Genomic DNA, 21,442 nt, shown 5'->3' on the forward strand with positions numbered 1-21,442 from the left:
AGGAATAAAAATCTGATAAAAATGTAATGTTCTGTCCATGGTAGATTAGATCCCCTTTCATTAACTCCCAGAAACAATCGCTTTGCATTTCTGAATTATTTGTTTATCTGGGTAATCTCTCCAAAAGTAGGTAATTTTCTATCAAATTGATGTATTCCAATGCTGAAATCCACAGTTCCTACTTGTGACTTAGGCCAGTGCTTCTATAAGAGAGTTTCTCTTATAAAACCTTATACTACTCTCTGACAACACTGTTTTCTGAATTGAATTTTGGCAAATATTTCCGTAGGAATTGAAATATCAATTACAAAATACTACAGAGAGACTTAGATTGTCTTTGTGTTGATGCAAATGTAAACCATGGGAAAAAATATATTTTGTAAACATGATTTTATAGAGGGGAATTTTCAGGCCGAAAAGTAGGTATTTTTCAGGTGAATTATCTGGGAGGGAATTAATTTATTAAATGTTATATCAATGAACCTAATATTTCTATGGATCCAAACACATTCTAAGACAAATGACATACAGTTGAAAATTTTAGTTTGAATATTTATGAAATGAGAGAAAAATTTGAATTCAAAGTTCAATGTAGTTAGACAGTATTCTTCAACATAGAAAAACATAACTGAAGGTTACAGCATTACTTGAGAACTAACCATGTAACCAGACAAGAATTCAATTTGAACGTTTATACAGATAAAAGTACAAATAGTTCAGTAGATGAGGTTTTTTTTTTTGGTATATATAGAATAAGTCAGACTTCTGTGATTCTTGCAATTCCACAATAATAAGTGTTTGATGATGGCACTAATTGCGAAAATTGCTTTATCACATAAGGTCCTGTGTGATTAGTGACATCTTACCTTAGTTCTAGTGGAACCCCAGACATCTGATTGAAAATGGGAATGGTGCAAATCGATGCTAACTGTTCCCTATGTACATACAAATTTTAGACAACCTATTTACCTTATCTTTACCATCATTACAAAGTTATGTCTCTAATGGTCAGAAAAGATTTAGAAAAATGGTGATTTTGCTACACACATGTATATGACATCCTTATCAAGATTCGTTGATTACGAGACCTCTTTGAGTTTGTTTGATACCTTTTTCAGACAATGATAACAGTGATGAAGGAAATGTTGCTGTTGTCATCAATAATAGCAAAAGAAAAAAGAATCATATGGTTCAATCTGTAAGTAGCATGCTCATGGGTTTGTGTTAATTGAAGAAAAAATTCATTATGGGTATTTTTGTTTTTAGCAAGTCTAGATTGTTATATAATTAGGACAGGGAGATAAACTGGTATCACGATACATACCCGTATAGGAATTTATATCTCAAGTAATATTGCCTGATCAAAAAATACTGAAATATTGCCATATCGTGATATATAAGGTCAGTAGTTATCATGAATATCATCAAATTTTTACCAGATAAGATCATCTACACATTTCTTACAAGTAACTTAATAGTTGACACAGATGTTTTTTTGGGGTGTTATAAGAGATATTTATCAATTTTCCTTAAATTTAAAATTTAAAATTAATCCTATATACTAGTGCTTCAGGTTCCTGCATGCTTTATCATAATGTCATCATTGGGCATGACTGCCAGTGAAGCAAGTATAAATTAGCACAGTATGTTTTTGTTGCAGGATTTTAAACATGATAATCTATTGTTATTTGTATTTGTAGACAAAAAGAAGTAAATTATTTGATAAGGAAGAATACAGCAGTTCCAGTGAAGAAGAACAATCTAAGATATCTCTATCCTATAAATCCAGTAGGACTGGGGTCAGTAAACACATTATTATTTTGATTGTTATTTGAAATTTTAATTGAAAAAGAAAACTACCGATGATCACATCAGTAATAAGCTTATATCATCTTGACTAGGACTGTTCTTTTTCGTGTCTATGTCTTAACATGGAGTTCCTAACTTGACATTGTTTTATTTATGTTCAGAAAAGAGAAGGTCCTGAAGATTCTGGTGCCACAGCTATAGTAGAGATTGATACAGAATTAAACATGGATCCACAAGCAATATTTCAACGCTCATTAGATGTTAATAAGGTAAATTATTTTCATTCTTGTAAAAAGCATTCATTTATTTTCTTCGTATACAGTCAAATTCTTAAGAATTATGTAGGATAGTTAGGGCTGGGTAAAATAATCAAATTTTTCGAAATGTTGAAATTTTGATTTCGATTATCAATCATCAAAATACATTATCGATTAAATGTCAACGATTTTGTTCGAAGAACACCCTGCAATAAGTTGTAAAGTTTTGTCTCTTACATTGCTTTCAGACATTTTAAGTAATTATTATAATACTTCGTTTTAGGAACTAAAAGGTAAAGAAGATGATAAGATCTATAGAGGTATGAATAATTATGCTCAGTATTATGAGAAGAAAGATACAGCACAAGGTAATGCTGCTAGTGGTATGGTCAGGTATGTTCTTTAGTTCATTGACTATTACAGTTTTATACCATGGTCGAATTTGAATGAAGTTTATTACATATTTTAAAATGTTTCTATATTGTTATATGAATATTAAGTGTACATCATTTCAAGCTGAAAAACAAAATGAAATAGTTTTTTGCATGTATATGGTGTTCGATGAAGTATCAGGCTTTATTTGATGTGAATGAATGAAATATTTTTCGTGTCTTTCTCGCCATATTTAATTCTATCTATCCTCTATTAAAGTTTACTATATTTGTTGTATGTGTGGCCCCCTGGTCCTCTATCAATTGTCTTTTAGAACAAGGTAAAATTTAATTTTCAGTGAGCTTTGTTCACAATGATATAAAATGAAGATCATTTCAGAGTCCTGTAACTTTGTAACAACCAAGTAAAGAGTTATCATCTTTCTTCAAAATCTAATTGACAATCTTTTTGTTTTAATCATTTCATTAAACTTTGTTTATCTTTATTTATAACAGAAAAGGTCCAATACGTGCACCAGCTAATTTAAGAGCCACTGTTAGATGGGATTATCAACCTGATATATGTAAAGATTACAAAGAAACTGGTTTCTGTGGTTTTGGAGGTATGGTATTTCATTTTTTTTCCTAATGTGCAGGATTTGAATATCACTTTTCCAAGAAAACATTTTTGCTTTAAATTTATGCAAATTTGCATCAATTAAAGTGAAATCAAGCTGTGTGTTATATAGGGATATTAAATCACTGCTGCTAAACTTCAATAAATTTTATTTCAATAAGTATATGAGAAAAAAACCATTCTGAATCAGTTTTGATGAATATTACCTCTTATAATTAACTTAAAAGTGTATATTCATCACTAGACTTACCTGTTATAAACTTATACAGAATAATCCTAAGTACTTAGGGTAAAAACCCATTAAACTTAGTAATTATTGATAAACCCTCATAAATTTTAAAAAAGCTTTATGGTCTTACTCGGATTATACAATTAAAATTTATGTTTATTTTAAGAGGTATTAGTCCTTTAACATTAAGAATTTTGGAACTGAAATTTTTTGACTGATGAATTTGATCAACATCACATCTGGTTAAATTTCGACTATATTTAATTCAAAGATTGACCTGTATTTGCTTTCAGACAGTTGTAAATTTTTACATGATAGAAGTGACTACAAACATGGCTGGCAACTAGAAAGAGAAATGGATGAAGGTAGATATGGACAGCATGGTAAGATTTTATTATATCTATTTATAGAATGTGGATCTTGAAATCTTTTTGGGAAAGTAAACTCTGCTTTATCATGTGATAAGACTATTGACTTGACAGGTGTCATCAATTTGTCAGCATTAGGGCTGCAACGATTCTCGAAGATGCGATTTTTTACACTATACGATACTCATCCAACGATACGATTTATTATTATCCAACGCAATGCATCGCTAAGAAGGAAAGAATCGATTCATCGGCAAACCGTTACAGCCATAGTCATAATGATATCAAGATACAGTTTTCAGTGTTTATTGTATTGGGTCAAAATGATATCAAGATACAATTTTCATTGTTTATTGTATGGGTTCATAATGATATCAAGATGCAGTTTTCAGTGTTTATTGTATTGGGTCATAATGATATCCAGATGCATTTTTCAGTGTTTATTGTATGGGTTCATAATTATATCATGTATGGTTGGATGTATGGAATAACAATCATTGTTCTGTAAATATATACATCATAATTTTGATTTTTTAACTCATATCAAGCTGATAGTTCACAATCAGCTCAAAATTCACAGCTATCATGTAGGGTTCAAGTTAGATGGATTAGCAATTGCACAATTTTTTGGTTTTTGAATGATCAGTTTTTATTCCCAGATTCTTATCATTGCTCTTGATTCTCTAATGACTACATTTGAGATAGTCTATAGTCAAAATCTTTGTGCTTATGTATATTGCAAGGTCTTATATGATTGCAATTTGCACTATTTGATCTGGGTTTGCATATCATTGCCTCTCTGAGGTCAGAGGCGTGGTGGTAATTTAATATGTAGAAGTTTTGTGGCCTTAGGACCCATTCTATTTAAAGTGATCTATTGTACTTATTTTGTGTCTGTCTCATTGATCTTGATTAATGCACTGTATCAACTGAAAATAAAAGTTTATTTGGTATGAAAGCTACAAAAGGATCAATTTAACCAGAGCACAAATTTTATCCCACCAAACATTAAATACCAAACTTGACATTCTGTGCTCTTTCTTCTTTACGTTATTTGATGTTTCATGACTAATGCTTAATTTTTTCCAACAAAATGAATATGAATATGATCTCTCCAATGTAATATTTTCATAAAATGCTATTGAATAAATGAGAAAATCATAGTCATTTATTAGAAAAGGAAATGATTAACCATCAATCTAATGTCATTCTTCCTGGCTGAACAATATCTATCAGAAAATAGAATTATATTATATTAACAATATCTATTACTATATACAGAAAACAGAATTATATTATATTAACAATATCTATTACTATATACAGAAAACAAAACAGAATTATATTATATTAACAATATCTATTACTATATACAGAAAACAGAATTATATTAACAACATCTATTACTGTTTACAGAATATAGAATAATATTATATTAACAATATCTATTACTATATACAGAAAACAAAATTATATTATATTAACAATATCTATTACTATTTATTGAAAATAGAATTATATTATATTAACAATATCTATTACTGTTTACAGAATATAGAATTATATTATATTAACAAAATCTTTTACTATATACAGAAAATAGAATTATATTGTATTAACAATATCTATTACTATATACAGAAAATAGAACTATATTATATTAACAATATCTATTACTATATACAGAAAACAGAATTATATTATATCAACAATATCTATTACTATATACAGAAAACAGAATTATATTATATTAACAATATCTATTACTGTTTACAGAAAATAGAATTATATTATATTAACAATATCTATTACTATATACAGAAAACAAAATTATATTATATTAACAATATCTATTACTGTTTACAGAATATAGAATAATATTATATTAACAATATCTATTACTATATACAGAAAACAAAATTATATTATATTAACAATATCTATTACTATTTATTGAAAATAGAATTATATTATATTAACAATATCTATTACTGTTTACAGAATATAGAATTATATTATATTAACAATATCTATTACTATATACAGAAAACAAAATTATATTATATTAACAATATCTATTACTATTTATTGAAAATAGAATTATATTATATTAACAATATCTATTACTGTTTACAGAATATAGAATTATATTATATTAACAATATCTATTACTATATACAGAAAACAAAATTATATTATATTAATATCTATTACTATTTATTGAAAATAGAATTATATTATATTAACAATATCTATTACTATATACAGAAAACAAAATTATATTATATTAACAATATCTATTACTATTTATTGAAAATAGAATTATATTATATTAACAATATCTATTACTATATACAGAAAACAAAATTATATTATATTAACAATATCTATTACTGTTTACAGAATATAGAATTATATTATATTAACAATATCTATTACTATTTATTGAAAATAGAATTATATTATATTAACAATATCTATTACTATATACAGAAAATAGAACTATATTATATTAACAATATCTATTACTATATACAGAAAATAGAATTATGTTATATTAACAATATCTATTACTATATACAGAAAACAAAATTATATTATATTAACAATATCTATTACTATTTATTGAAAATAGATCTATATTATATTAACAATATCTATTACTATATACAGAAAATAGAATTATATTATATTAACAATATCTATTACTATTTATTGAAAATAGATCTATATTATATTAACAATATCTATTACTATATACAGAAAATAGAATTATATTATATTAACAATATCTATTACTATATACAGAAAATAGAATTATATTATATTAACAATATCTATTACTATATACAGAAAACAAAATTATATTATATTAACAATATCTATTACTATATACAGAAAACAAAATTATATTATATTAACAATATCTATTACTATTTATTGAAAATAGAATTATATTATATTAACAATATCTATTACTATATACAGAAAATAGAACTATATTATTTTAACAAAATCTTTTACTATACACAGAAAATAGAATTATATTAACAATATCTTTTATTGGACTATTAACAGAAACTTATATTGTATAAATGCAATGTATTTTTTTTTACAGAAATGTCAATTAAATTGTACAAAAACCATGTATTTTTTTTAATGGAAAATATTATATTGAATATTTTTTTAATAGAAAATGAGAATTATGAAATAAGCAGTGATGAAGACGAGTTACCATTTAAATGTTTTATTTGTCGTAAATACTTCACTGATCCTATTATTACAAAGTAAGTATGACTTTATTATTTATTGATATTATGTTAATCAATCTTTCATATTATCCAATATTGATCATTATTTTATTTATGCTCTAAATAGTATATGTTATGTCTTGCAAAATAATCCAATATTGAAGATGTTGATAAATGATTCCAGATCATTAACAACATAATATAACAGTTTATTTCGTTTTTGGTCAAAATCCATATTACAATAGAATATACGATACAAACATAGTGAATAATCAATTCATACAATATATACTGTTGAAAAATTTATATTATAACAATACATTATAAAGATTATTTTTTACCTAGTTTGAATGAGAAAAATATTACTTTAATAGTTCATCTATAATCAATAAATTTTCTGAAATATTGTTGAAATCCTGAAGAGATGAGGAATTTTTTACAGTAAAACCTCAAAGAAAGGACATAAATAACAGGAAATGAAAATCTGTTTGTTTTATATAAAAATTTCAATGTTATCAACACTTTATTTTTCCCACACATATAATAAACCATTGTCTAAATATTTAAAAATAGTAACCCAATTCTACCTTAATGATCATGATTATATAACATAATATATACATTTCTAGCTAATCTACCATTTTCTAATTCTTTAGTTTGGCCTAAGTAGTTTTGTTGGAGTGTTCCCACTTTTCTGACAGATTATACAGTTTAATTAAGTCTTATAGAATTTCTATGGTAATTAAGGTAATCTTCCAAGATAATCCACAAACAAAGGATTAAATGCAGATGAATTGACTGACTGCGGTCGAAGTTGGTAGGTCTTATTTCAAATGATAACTATATCGACCATCATGAGGTTGTTGGTATCTCAGGAAGTTGTTATCATTCCAGTGAAAGTGTTTGTAGTTGCAGGGCAGGTGGACTTGCAACAAACATCTTCAGTGCACATTGAATTCATGACCCTGGTAGTAGAGGTTCTGACCACCACGTCTATTTGGAAAAAATCGTACAATCACTTGTATATTCCCTATGATGCAAGTAGTGATGAAATAATATATCCGTTGTTATATACATGCTTCACAAATAGTGTTCACACACTTTATATTTTATATTTTGACATGTGAATTGGTATCACAAACATTCATCTTAAGTTATGTGAATATCAGCTAATTAGTAAACTCTTGTCTCTAACAATGTGTGACTTCATATCTGCCATAATCTGACTAATGCAGATTAAGACTTAATTAATTCGTATAATCTGCCAGCAAAGTTGGAACAAATGTTTTGTTATGTATTGTTGCTATTGTTACAATGTTTACTTATATGAATAGAAAGTAGAGGTGTTCTAATGACTTGAGATTTTGTCTCATGTGTCCATAATTAGTTCATAACTAGCTATATTAGAGGAGAATTACCAGCAGAATTCTAATGAGTGACCAATCAAAAAAGGTCAAAAAGTCTTTTTATACGCCCATATGAAATGGGGGGGCATATATTGTCGTCACCCATGTTTGTCCTTTCATCAGTCCACAAAAGCTCGTTAACAGTCTAGAAGGCACAATTTATGACCTATTTAACTTAGTATGAATGTTTTTTTTATCACCCAAGGATGAACCCTATTGACAGAAAGATAGCTTGCCAGGCAAGGTAACATACGCCCACTGGCAGCTGTCAGAAATGATAAAACAGTCTTTAGTGACTATAGTAAGAATTTTCTCATATTAAAGAAATTGTATTAGTTTGAATTCAATGATATATATATTGACTGATAGTTATTTCTGCTGAGTAATTCTACAAAATATTCTTAAAATCAATAAATAATCCAAAAACATCAAATTATTAAATCCCACAGCTCTAATATCAAGGGCAAAAAATTGTTAAGAGAGAAATTGTTTGAAACTTGACCCAGATCTCATCAATATAAATAAAAAGACGTAAAACTCCATTCATTTCATTTCATTCCTTAATACAAATCATCACACCACATTTCATAAAAACCAAATCTGTAGTCTCTATTGTGCTCATAAACAAATTTTAAAGCATTTTATCTATGCCAAGGGCTATAACTCAAAAACCGTTCATCGAAAAATGATCAAGTTCTAACTTTTCCAAGATTTTCTCAATATAAATGATCACAAAAAATTTAATTAAAATCAGTTGAAAACTATTGTGTTCACAAGAAATGTTGACGAACCGACAGCAACATCGACAAATATTTAGCATGAGTTATTGCTTTGTTCTTGAGAACCTGTTAAATTTTTAGCTTGTCAATAGTTTGCTTAATTTGACTCTAAAAATTGAGGAAACCCATCTTTCATACATGACCAATATTCTAAAAAGTTTTGTATAAGTTTTTGTTATTTTCAAGTTGTTTCATACTGTTTCTTATGAGTATTGTTATATTTTGACAAAGGGTATAATAATAATATACACCATTGGTTTTTACATGGGTCAGAATAAGGTTGAATACAAAAATAATTCCTAGATAAAACAGTATCAAATACACAAAAATATTTTGAAGTAAAAAAAACTTGCTGAGCATTTAAATAAGATTCATCATTTATTTTTATTGCCATGCTATTTTGATGTAAACATGCTTTAATTTCAGATGTAAACATTATTTTTGTGAGAAATGTGCTTTAAATCACTATAGAAAAAGTAAACGATGTTTTGTTTGTAATGAACAAACTAATGGAGTATTCAACCCAGCTAAAGGTACTTTTTTTTATTGAAAGGATGAGTTTGGACAATGGGGATGAAGTTGACATTAGAAATAGACGATCATACAAAAGGAAACTGCCTCACAATTCTTTCTTTATATCTGTCCAGTGAATGGAATAAAAAGTATTGGGTTCATTGTAGTTAATGGTAGGTAAACAGATAAAGTCTACAATGGCTATCAATTCTTGATGAATAGAATTAAGGGTTGCCCTGAAAGTATGAATGTAGTCCATCCTTTTGATAACTAAATACAATACAAGGACACATAGAGGTATAAGCCATAACCACTGTCAAGGTCAACATGACAAATTAGTTCTGACTGGCTTCACTTGACCATTGACCTTGACAAGTTCATATTTCCCAGTGAATTTATACACTGTACAAACAGTAGATTCAAGTAAATTGTTTAAAAAGATATTTTGGGTTTTGAAACTTCATAAGCAGTCCCATGCTCAAACATGTTATCTATATAGCTATAGAAGTGACAACTGTCAAATTTCAATTTTCTAAATGCATATTTCTATTCTTATCTAATGTAAAAGCAATCAATACAATTATAAAATTTAACAGATTATTTTCAAGTTTTTTTTTCATATATTTTCAGAATTGATTTCTAAAATGAAGAAACAGAAGGAGGAAGAAGAAGATGTAGAAAATGAAGTAAAAGAAACAGAGCACGATGATACTTGATATTTTGTATATTTTTATCATTACATTCTATGCTGTAACATAGTTGACATAATACAATTATTCATTAACATAGACTCTTGTTGCTCTTACAATTAGATTAGAACTCGATCTAAGATTGCACGATCATGTCGGTTCTCCCCCGGAAAAATATACTGCCTCACCGAAAAAATTCTGACAACCGATCAGTACTGCAACTAAACACCATACAGCATTTCTCCTCCCGATAAGTCTTACTTGCCAATCCGAACAGTCTGACTACGGGCCTGGGTACAGTTTATTTTTTTTAGGAATCTTGATGAAATGGTTATTATTAACACCGATGGACAACTCAGATCTAAAACCACAAAGATATGCTTGCCAAGCAAAGTAATATACGCCGTTGGAAGCTTTGATTTTAAATAAAGATATTTGGCAGTACAGTATCAACCTTCATTTATTCGAACATTTTTGGGTGATAATGAACAGGATTGCAAAGTTTTGTCAAAAAGGCCAGAATAGTGTCTTCTAGAGTGGTTATGAGCAATGATAACTCATGTAAAATATTTTTCCATATTTTTATTTTCAAAGGGATCATCCTTTGCTGATAACAACTTGCACCAAGTTTCTTCAAAATCCGTCAAGAATTGAGTCTTCTAGATAGTGTTTACGAGTGTTTTGGACTGAATGAGTGTTGTATTTATGATTTTTTAAATCCTATCAAAAACACCCTAGGCGAATTAATATCTTTATTCAACGAAGTATTCTATTCAAAGATTCTAAACAATCCCCAAATCTCGGATTATGGGTTTTTAAATTCATTCGTTGTCAGTTTTCTGATCCGACATGAAGGGAAACAAATTAATATATGCTCTATTTAATGTTGATATAGTTAACAAGGTAAAAACACACCTGATTACACTACACAGTTATTTTGATTTCTGGCCCTTGTGAAACTGTGTCTGATTTTTAGTGGCAACCCACAAAATGTAAATGTGGATAACTCCCCCAGACATGATATGAGGAAATTACTCTGAAAAAATCTTGTTGAGTCGAATTTATTTGTGACAAATGTTGTCATAAGAGATGCTTACTGTTAAGATCCTGTTAAAAGTGGAACATTTCAGAATTTGAATTCTCCACACCAGTCGATATGTCTGTTATTGAACAGAGTATTAAGTTGATTGAATGTGTCAATGAATAGGACAATTTCTTCAGATTATGTCCTATTTCTCGGGCTGTCATAATGGAATTGGGTTTCCGACAGGTCAAACATGAGATGAATTAAGAACTAGAATATTGTCCAGAATGGATGTTGCGGTGGGCATGCTTTTGAAATGTCATATTAAGACAGAAATTTTCATAAATCTATCTACTGCAGATAAAATATACTTAAGAATATCAGTTTACAAAATTAAAATAGTTTGAATCCACGAGGCCAAAATGATTTAATCCGACATTTTTCTTATCACAAAATACCACAGTTGAATTTAGTCACGAAATTTCATCTCTTGAGCCAGTTTTGAGTTTTTCCAAAGTTTGCAATGAGTATTTTTCACTACGGCCAATTTGTTAACTAAAGAATAACTTTGATACATCCATATTTAGAACAGTACAACAAATTGATAAACTAAAAAATATCATTTAATAATTAAACCAACATGAAATATAACGATTACAATAAAATTCCACACACAATGGCTCTTTTTCTGGGGTACAAGATTTATATTTCAAAGGGTGAATATAGATATGATTTCTTTGAAAGAATTTGTTATAATTTTTGAATTTTCTTTCTTCATGCCAGACATATTTTCCAGGTAGTCTTACGATCTCCTTTTTATCAACTAATCCATTCATGATCGTAGGTGTGGCAATTTCATTATAACACATGCCCAATAAATCTGTGAAGTATATATTGCTATTAACATATTTGGCGGGTATATATGCAATATCTGACGCCTGGTACACAAGACGATTTTTACCGCCAGTATTTTTCATCAATTGTTGCATAAATTTATTAACTCTTTGATTAGTTTTGGCCATATTATATAGTCTTGGAAACAATTTTCTAACATAAGGTCTGCTGTAATAATTATTCCAAGGAATCCAATCACCCTTCCAGACACTTGGAACTTGATCCTGATTAATATTAGCCACTTTCATGTCTTCCTGATACCAGAATTTATCTAATGGCAGGGATTCCAAATTCCACATATTCAATACAACATCATCGCCTAAATGTAAATAACCTTTGACATTGTATCCCAATGCCATAGCTATCCTGATACAAAACTGTCCAATATGACCAAGATGTATCTTGGCATCTACAAATGAGATTTCCTTGTGTTGTAACGATTTAAAACTTGCTCTAAAGTCAGTCATATTTGAAGAACAGTAAAGTATTTGTGAGAAATGTGGTCTATAGATAGTTTCTAAATGATCAATTTGATTAAAGAAACCATGTCTATTAAAAATAACCATTAATAAAATATCAAAATCTTTAGTTGATTTCTTTATCTTCTCATTGCACTTTTTCATTTGAGAACACTGTCCGGTCAGAATCTGTTTTTCAGATTTCGGTTTTTGTGTGTTTCCTTTTGATGGCCAGAACACCATTTCATGCATATGTTCAGTTTTGTGTTTATTATAATTTCTACTAGGTTCTGTGTAGCCACTAATCGCTAATTGAGCCATCCATTTATAAATAAACTCAACTTGTTTTGCACTTAAAATATCCCTTTCTTTTAAATATTCACTCCAATCAATTAAACAAGTAAAAAATGTTAATTTATCATCACATTGCCAAGATTGAAGTAAAGATAATTGTGTATAAATATCAGAATTTAAAGGATAATGTAGGTATGATAATGAAGTTGATGATAATGGTGAATAATAAGTAATATAATTATCAAGTAATTCTAATAATTTACCAGTCCATATTGACAAAATATAAGGATGAATATCAAGAGGAATCAAAGCCCAGAATGTAGAATAAGAATATAATGTATTAACTTGATTAAAATATGGTAATGTTTTAGTAGAAACTGTAATGTGAGGTGCTTTATAATCTATATTACCCTTATCAGAAGTAGCTTTAAAAATAGTTTGTATCAATGATGTAGGATATTTACTGTACATATATTGTCTTTTATAATCAGATTTAGGATTAAAATCACGGGGTATAAAATGAAAGTCGACGGTGGATTTCGAGGGTCCAGTATAAATCATACCAGAAGATTCTGGTTGAAAATTGAATTTCTGTAATATAGGGTTAATATCTTCTGTAATTGATGAGTAATAAATCCAGGATGTGCCATGTTCTATTGCTGTTAAAATACTGTTAATCTTAGACTCTACAGACCTGAAATTAGATCAAAACTATGCCAACTTCCTGATAACATTATTAAATAGGTAGGTATGGCTCCATGTGTAAAATATTGACTATGTATTGTTACATTTAAAAACTTTAGAAATTACACTTAATTCAATTCGTCGTATTGTTTTGTAATCTTTAAACGTGAAGGAGTAAAATGTGCTTGTTGGGTGTGGAGCGACAACCAAGCTTTCACCAACCCACGTATTATTTTATCAAAAGATTTCCAATTTCATTATTTCTAAAATGAATATTTTACAATGGAGCGGTCAGAAATCAAGAGAGTTTTAATAGCAGATGGAAACGATTTATGATTGAATTATTAATGATCACAACTTAATAATATCCCAACAATCATGCCATTTCTTTCTAAATTAATGATAAGAACTCCTTTTATTTATTCTCAAGTCAACGACTACTAAATAAAATACTGAGGAGAGGAATTGTCTGGCTACTGCAAACTTCATATTGTGCTTTCAACGAAATATGCTCAAACTGCAAACATGTCCTCAACTATCTAGCATAATTGCGTAAAGCTTCACAGAACTGTGCTTGGCATGGTGAGAGAGTTATTTGGCCAAAAAAGGCGTCTTATTACTCTCCTATTTAATGGTTCTTGATTATTCTCCAGTATAAAGTAAATACACAATTAACCTGCTTATCGTGATGAAAAGATTGTGGCTTTAAAATTTTTCAGCTGGACCATATGATAGAAAGAAATCCTGTAGCGAAAAGAAACAAAATGTTGACTTATAGTAATATAAATAGATCAACTTACCGATCCTGATGTATGTAGAAAGCATTGTGCATTCCTTGAACCTTTTTCAATTCTTTATTTACTATTTTAGAAGGCTGGTCATAAATAACGTAAAGTTCGTCTGTAGTCCTTACATATCTTCGTCTAAAATACAAACTATACCGATAATATATTATCAAAGTTTACACTGTATCAAAATCATTATTTTTATTGGCATTCCATATTCGAAAAGTCATATCCTTGTAAATTCCTGTACATTCCTAGAATTCATTTCAGCAATTTGAATCGTGTCGAAATAAAGAAGGAGACCAGGCTGATATAAATTTTAACATAACAGCGACGATGTTGGCCAACTACTTCTTACTTGGAACAAGAATGGTGTTTCTATGGATTGACAAATATATGAATCACTGTAGCCTATAAAAGTCGCTAAAAAAGTTGGTTTCGATGTGGACACGCATAATTATATCTTTTGCAGGATTGTCTCTACGATTGTTAACATGCCAATATATTAGTGTATAAGTGTATTATTTTGTCATTGACATTTGGTTTATCTTAGAATTAGTGATATTTTGCAAAAGAAGGGAGACTGTTTTTTCTTTGGATGGATACGTAAGAGTAATTAAGATATGAAAAAGAAACGTGTTTCTATGCAGATTGGTTTCCGCTTCACTTACCCACGATGTATTTTAGTTTTGGAACTTTCTGGTACCTGTATAAATCGCAAAGAATACTGGATACAAATTAGACCGATTAATAAACCAACAATATACTTATATCGAACTAGTTTCTTGAAAGACGCCATCGTCTGAAAATAAAGATAGATATATTAATCACACGATAAGGTACACATCCAACACAAACGAAAACATTAAAACGGTTTATGTTAAAATAAACGGCAATATACTTTTAGTTCAAACATTCAGATAAGAAAAGCGGATACATTTCTCCAGATTTGTCTAGGTTTTGGTTAATTTAAGCACCGGACTTTCTCATCCTTTTCAATTAATCAGACTGTCCCTTCAAATGGTAGGTTCAGCATCCGTTTGACCAATCACGCCCTAGTTTCAGAAATCGGATTGCCGAAGCATATGGTAACTGGTAAAGGGAAATGATAATATTCTCCTTTGAGGATTCATTCCGTATTTTATGCTGTGTAAAAAAGGATCTTGTATTGAAACTGACTGTTATTTCTCTCTTCCAAGGTACGACCTGAGCCCAACAAAACCTTCTTATCTCATAAATATAAATTTGTTCGGGGTCAAAACTAACGTCTGAAAAATTGTATATCTCTTACCTTGTTCTGGTCTTGTCTGTGTCAGATATTTTTTTAAGTAGTTTGGGTTATATCGAATTTACTCTCCTTAAAGAGAGATTTATAATTAGTGTAACATTTGTTGCTACGGATACAACTTAGAGTAGAACGGTGTCATTAATTATGTATTAATGTAGACAATTGGATTAATTAATGGATTAATTATGAAGTTGAATAGAGTCACTAATTACATTTCATTCCATAGGCACGACGGATACATGTAGAGCGTAAAAGGTACGTACAAGCACATTTTATTTCTAATAGTAAGTACTATAAATTTTTATTAAACAACTAGATTGATCAATTTTATCCAAATCTGTAAATTACAATTATAAAATATTTTCAGTGTTAAAATAGTGCTCAGTAGATCAATTTTAGAGCGCTATAGAAATAGTAAACAAAACATGTTGAGAACTAATAAGAACTATTTTGTTTACAATACTACGGTGTCTCACATACGACATTTTCCACTTTTTATTTTGAATTCAAAACCCTTTTTTTACTTGGTGATAATTATTTTCACCTAGGTGAAAATTAGGCGAACATTAAGTGATCATTACTGTAATTTTGAATTAAAAACTTTTTTCGCCGTTCTTTACAATATTCGTTGAATTATCACCTAGGTGGAAAATAAAGTTTTTAACTAAAAATTAAAGGAATTATCACCTCATTTTCACCAAGGTGAAAATAATCATTACCTAGGTGATAATTAAAGTTTTTAATTCAAAATTACAGGAATTAGGTGATAATCATTTTCACCTAGGTGAAAATTAAAGTTTTTTATTCAAAATTACAGGACATATCACCTAATTTGCATCTAGGTGAATATGATTATCACCTAGGTAATTGCCCGATACACATAGAAAATTTAGAAAACCTCTTTACTCTTAATCGAAGTAACCTAAAGGGGTCAGAATAAAAATCTTAAGCCTATTCAATGGAACTGCACGAAGGGTGATCTTTTTTATTGTTAATTCGTTAAATTTGAAATATCAACTTTCGTAACTATACGTGTGAGTTTCCTTTATCTTCGATATACTTAAAAGTAATAAATGCTTGGAGGAAGCAGTTTGACACACAAACTTTTATCTCCGGCGGGATAGAATCTAGCAAGCGTCAGCCTCTTAGAATTGCTTCACTAACAAGGGTCTATCTATATAATCTTTCAAAAATGGGTAGCATCTTACCTGGTGTAGGATTGAGTTGAAAAGTCCAGCAGTGAGAAAATCAATAATCTAGACAGAGGGGACAATAACATGTTTTAAGTATGCACTCGTCCCTGACGAATCCACCTAAAGAGAAGTATCCACGTACATTTTCAGAAGCTGTGATTAGTGAATGGTTTTCAAAGGTATTAGCTGAAAGGTTTGCAACTTAAGGCAAAATGAAACTATAACCAAGCAAAGTTTTTTTTTATTACCAGGTCCGATTCAAAACAAAACACACACACTACACTTTATTATATTAAAAAGTAATAAAATTAATAGTGTTAGAAACAATGCAGACTGAACTTACATTAGGTTGATTACTGCTTAAACTACCTTAAAATATAATGGACCACTCGTTGTGTTTTGAATTGGACCTATATGAGCAGAAATAACTGTGCTACACTACACTACACACATATTCGTCAAATTAAAACAGAAAACCTGTCCGGATAATTATTAACAGTTTATCGATTATTATTCATACTCGGATTAAGAGATTCATAACAGTCCAGAAACCAAGATAAAGACGTATAGAAGTTAAATGTTATCAGTGATGTAAGTAATAAACTGTGAGTGATCCTGGAATTAGCGCAAGTTATAAAATGGTGAGGTCGTAAACTTGGTCATGTCGGACATTTTTTGTACAATTTTTTTAAGATGCCTGACATGCCTAAAATTTCCTTTTGAATAATAATGGGTAATAGATTAATATAAATCAAATCGGGGTGAATTAATTTTATTATTTAGGATAATTGAAATTCAGCGAGTGATCGATCTTTTCATTAATTTTCAGACTATGGCTATTTTCAAGAAGGTGGTTCGATATAAATTCATCATTGGATTGTTAATGAGTTTCATTTGCATTCAACATTTTCGTGGATTTACTAAAGAACCTCTTGAATCGAACAGATTGTACCACATAAGGTAAGCCAGACATATTTCACTTGTTGCAACTCTTGCTCTTGACAAATCCCGTCAAGAATAGATCTGTTCAAAATGTTTAACAATTTTAATATAATAAATTAAATTATATATATTCACTGTCTGTGGTCGATGAGAAAGAATTTTTATCAGTTTTCGTAGCCAAATATGAACAGAGCCACGATGGAGCCCGTGACGACAAAATCATCAATTTGTGAACAGGTAGGAAATATGTCAATGTTGAGTATTTTTCTTGAAAAACTGCATTTTTTTTTCATTTAAATGAAAATGTTTATTCCATTTCATTAGGTACACGAGAAAGGAAGACGAACTATGTGTACTATTTAATCAACCAATGGAAGTATTCAGTGAAATAAAGAAGTTTGCAGGCATTCATCAAGTCTATCAAGCTTATCACGAACGGTAATTTAAGGTTTATACGGTTTAAATCCGTTTCAATCATTTGAAAGTATATCAATCCGTCGGTTGTCAGAAATTGAAGTATTATATTTTTTTGATTTTATTTTATTCTCTTAGAAGATTAGGGTGAAGATAGAGTATATAAAGCCTTTATATTTATGTACACTGGTCACGGCTTACGCCCGCTGACCTCTGTGAAAAGAATGATCACGACACAATACAGCCCGGTTTTCATAACCCAGTTCAAAGATTGATAACGTTAATTGAATTGAAAGCACTAGTCTTTATTTTTTTATTACGATATACTTTCTGGGTTTACTTTGATTTCACCCAGTATGATGTTGACGTCACCGGGCGAATGTTTTCTCATATACTTTCCGGCAAATTAACAGAATAGAGTGATTCCACGAGTCCCCGAATAAATCATAAATATTTATAAGAACTATTGCTATAATTTCAGGTCTGTAGAGTCTAAGATTAACAGTATTTTAACAGCAATAGAACATGGCACATCCTGGATTTATTACTCATCAATTACAGAAGATATCAACCCTATATTACAGAAATTCAATTTTCAACCAGAATCTTCTGGTATGATTTATACTGGACCGTCGAAATCCACCGTCGACTTTCATTTTATACCCCGTGATTTTAATCCTAAATCTGATTATAAAAGACAATATATGTACAGTAAATATCCTACATCATTGATACAAACTATTTTTAAAGCTACTTCTGATAAGGGTAATATAGATTATAAAGCACCTCACATTACAGTTTCTACTAAAACATTACCATATTTTAATCAAGTTAATACATTATATTCTTATTCTACATTCTGGGCTTTGATTCCTCTTGATATTCATCCTTATATTTTGTCAATATGGACTGGTAAATTATTAGAATTACTTGATAATTATATTACTTATTATTCACCATTATCATCAACTTCATTATCATACCTACATTATCCTTTAAATTCTGATATTTATACACAATTATCTTTACTTCAATCTTGGCAATGTGATGATAAATTAACATTTTTTACTTGTTTAATTGATTGGAGTGAATATTTAAAAGAAAGGGATATTTTAAGTGCAAAACAAGTTGAGTTTATTTATAAATGGATGGCTCAATTAGCGATTAGTGGCTACACAGAACCTAGTAGAAATTATAATAAACAAGGAATGATACCTATAAATGCTGCAAGATTTTGGCCATCAAGAGGTCCAGCGTCAGTTAAAGATATCAAAACAGTTTTTAATGGAACATGTTCTAAGTTTAAGAATGGTTGTGACGCTGTCCCAAGTGGTAAAATGGTGTTTAATGACATTCTTCTAATTATTAATATCAACATGCCTGGATTTTATAAAGTTATAGATACTACAGAGACAATTTACAAATCACACTTCCCACAACGATTGTACTGTGGATCAAATATGACTGATTTTGTTTTAACGCTGCCCAATCTGAAAAACAAGGATGTTACCTTTCTGGACACAGATTTCTTTCATGGAATGTTTGCCTACAGGTGTGTGGAAAGAGCTTACAAAATGGGTTATAAGTTCCAAGGCGTACTCTCTATAATGGATGACTTGGTACTTAACATTTGGAATCTCAAACATTTACCTTTAAATCGTTTCTGGTTTCAGAAAAATATGCGAGTAGCTCAATTGGGTTCGCAGAATGTTACTGATATTGCTGATGGTCCATTTTGGAAACCGTGGATGTACACTGTTGGAGGTCGCACAACAGAGTTACACATAAATAAACTAAAAGAATATAGCAAAGAAAATACCAAATATAAAAAGACAATCGATGCTTTCTTACAAACATTAGCCAAAAATGCTGGCGGAAAGGATAAGGTCTTCTATGAATGTTCAGATTTTTATTATGTTCCATTGAAACATATGGAGAAATTTGCTTTCATTGCCAATTTATGGACTGATAGTAGAATGCATTTAGAAATCTTTATACCGACAGTATTTAATGCTATTGTGCCACAAAACGAAATAGTAAAAGTTTCCGGTACTTATCTGTGGAAAACCGATCGATTGCGTTTCAAAGATTATTATAAACAAAGTGATACATTTTTACATCCACTTAAATTATCACGATGTGCACAAAATCCCAAATGTTATACATTTTTTTGTGAAAAATATTTATCATGTTGGAAGAAAATGTAAATATTAATATAATTATTTCATGCAATCAAATTGCACATCCTATTTTCGCCTGATCAAGAATTATTCAAAATGAATATTTTAATGTATAAAAATGCAGAATTACATGTCCGAACAATCGATATTTATACCCCGCCAGATGAATTAATTAAAAGGTGATTTAGTGGTGGAAGTTCAACGTTCCGCTCTAATAGAAAACCTATTCTAAATTAACTGTATGCATATTCCTTAATCAAAAATTCGCTGATGCTCGTTTATTGTTTTGTCATTGTGTTTTTTTTGTAATTGCCAATAAAAGGGATAAATTTGAACTTCTTCCCACTATTCAGCATCTTGATTAAAACCCTGGATTGTGGGTTTGCAACAGAAACGGAGAGTGCTGGATTACGGATTACGGAGATCATTGTATTAATATGGCGAGGTAGAAACTACCAGAGTTACAAACAAGCCTGTACATCTGAGTTTTGCAATCGCACAGTACCGATAATGTAGGCTTCGATAACCATCTCTTGCTTCAATAGTAACTTCATAAAAAAATCCTATTATAAAAATGTGTCAACCATTATCATTTAGTTTTTACTCAGATCTAAGAGTACATACATACATACAATAATGTATAAGGCCAGCTCCCACTTCCCAGAAAAGGTTAAGGTTGTATAATTCGGCTCATAGTCACTTCAAAAATGAATTGTGGTCTAATTGTAACCTTAGTTACTTCCCTTTATACAATGATTTTATTACGACAATCCTTGTCTCATTATGATTGCTATCGATTGAGATATTTACCGTTGACACTATATATATTTTTTTGACGTCAAAACAATAACAATAATTATAATAATGATTTAGTTGATCAGTAAGATCCAAAATAAAACAAACATTACTATCAAATATCACAATTCGTTCGTCATAGGTATATAGTTATGACCGACCACAAAAATAAACACAAACGG

General features: G+C 29.4%; 3 protein-coding genes across 3 annotated transcripts in view; 2 read left to right on the plus strand and 1 right to left on the minus strand.

The window, feature by feature from the left end:
* The window catches only part of LOTGIDRAFT_185777 (hypothetical protein), a 10,889-nt gene extending 482 nt beyond the window's left edge, over positions 1–10,407 (plus strand). Inside the window, exons 2-10 of the mRNA XM_009048218.1 lie at positions 1,119–1,198; positions 1,701–1,799; positions 1,971–2,078; positions 2,350–2,459; positions 2,954–3,060; positions 3,597–3,686; positions 6,865–6,958; positions 9,534–9,640; positions 10,251–10,407. Of these exons, the coding sequence (XP_009046466.1) occupies positions 1,187–1,198; positions 1,701–1,799; positions 1,971–2,078; positions 2,350–2,459; positions 2,954–3,060; positions 3,597–3,686; positions 6,865–6,958; positions 9,534–9,640; positions 10,251–10,336 (813 nt within the window). The 5' untranslated portion in view covers positions 1,119–1,186 and the 3' untranslated portion in view covers positions 10,337–10,407. The remainder of the gene's footprint in view (positions 1–1,118; positions 1,199–1,700; positions 1,800–1,970; positions 2,079–2,349; positions 2,460–2,953; positions 3,061–3,596; positions 3,687–6,864; positions 6,959–9,533; positions 9,641–10,250) is intronic.
* Positions 10,408–11,956: 1,549 nt separating this feature from the next.
* On the minus strand, positions 11,957–15,247 carry LOTGIDRAFT_156955 (hypothetical protein; the record flags this gene model as incomplete). The annotated part of the gene is made up of 3 exons (XM_009048219.1): positions 11,957–13,673; positions 14,464–14,586; positions 15,120–15,247. The coding sequence occupies 3 exons, from the start codon at positions 15,245–15,247 to the stop codon at positions 11,957–11,959; spliced, it is 1,968 nt and encodes a 655-aa protein (XP_009046467.1).
* Positions 15,248–17,024: 1,777 nt separating this feature from the next.
* On the plus strand, positions 17,025–20,809 carry LOTGIDRAFT_230453 (hypothetical protein; the record flags this gene model as incomplete). The annotated part of the gene is made up of 4 exons (XM_009048220.1): positions 17,025–17,108; positions 17,759–17,889; positions 18,196–18,309; positions 18,767–20,809. The coding sequence occupies 4 exons, from the start codon at positions 17,025–17,027 to the stop codon at positions 20,490–20,492; spliced, it is 2,055 nt and encodes a 684-aa protein (XP_009046468.1). The 3' UTR covers positions 20,493–20,809.
* Positions 20,810–21,442: the final 633 nt, after the last annotated feature.

Source organism: Lottia gigantea (assembly GCF_000327385.1).
Source record: "Lottia gigantea unplaced genomic scaffold LOTGIsca_12, whole genome shotgun sequence".
NCBI classification, from domain to species: Eukaryota; Metazoa; Mollusca; class Gastropoda; family Lottiidae; genus Lottia; species Lottia gigantea.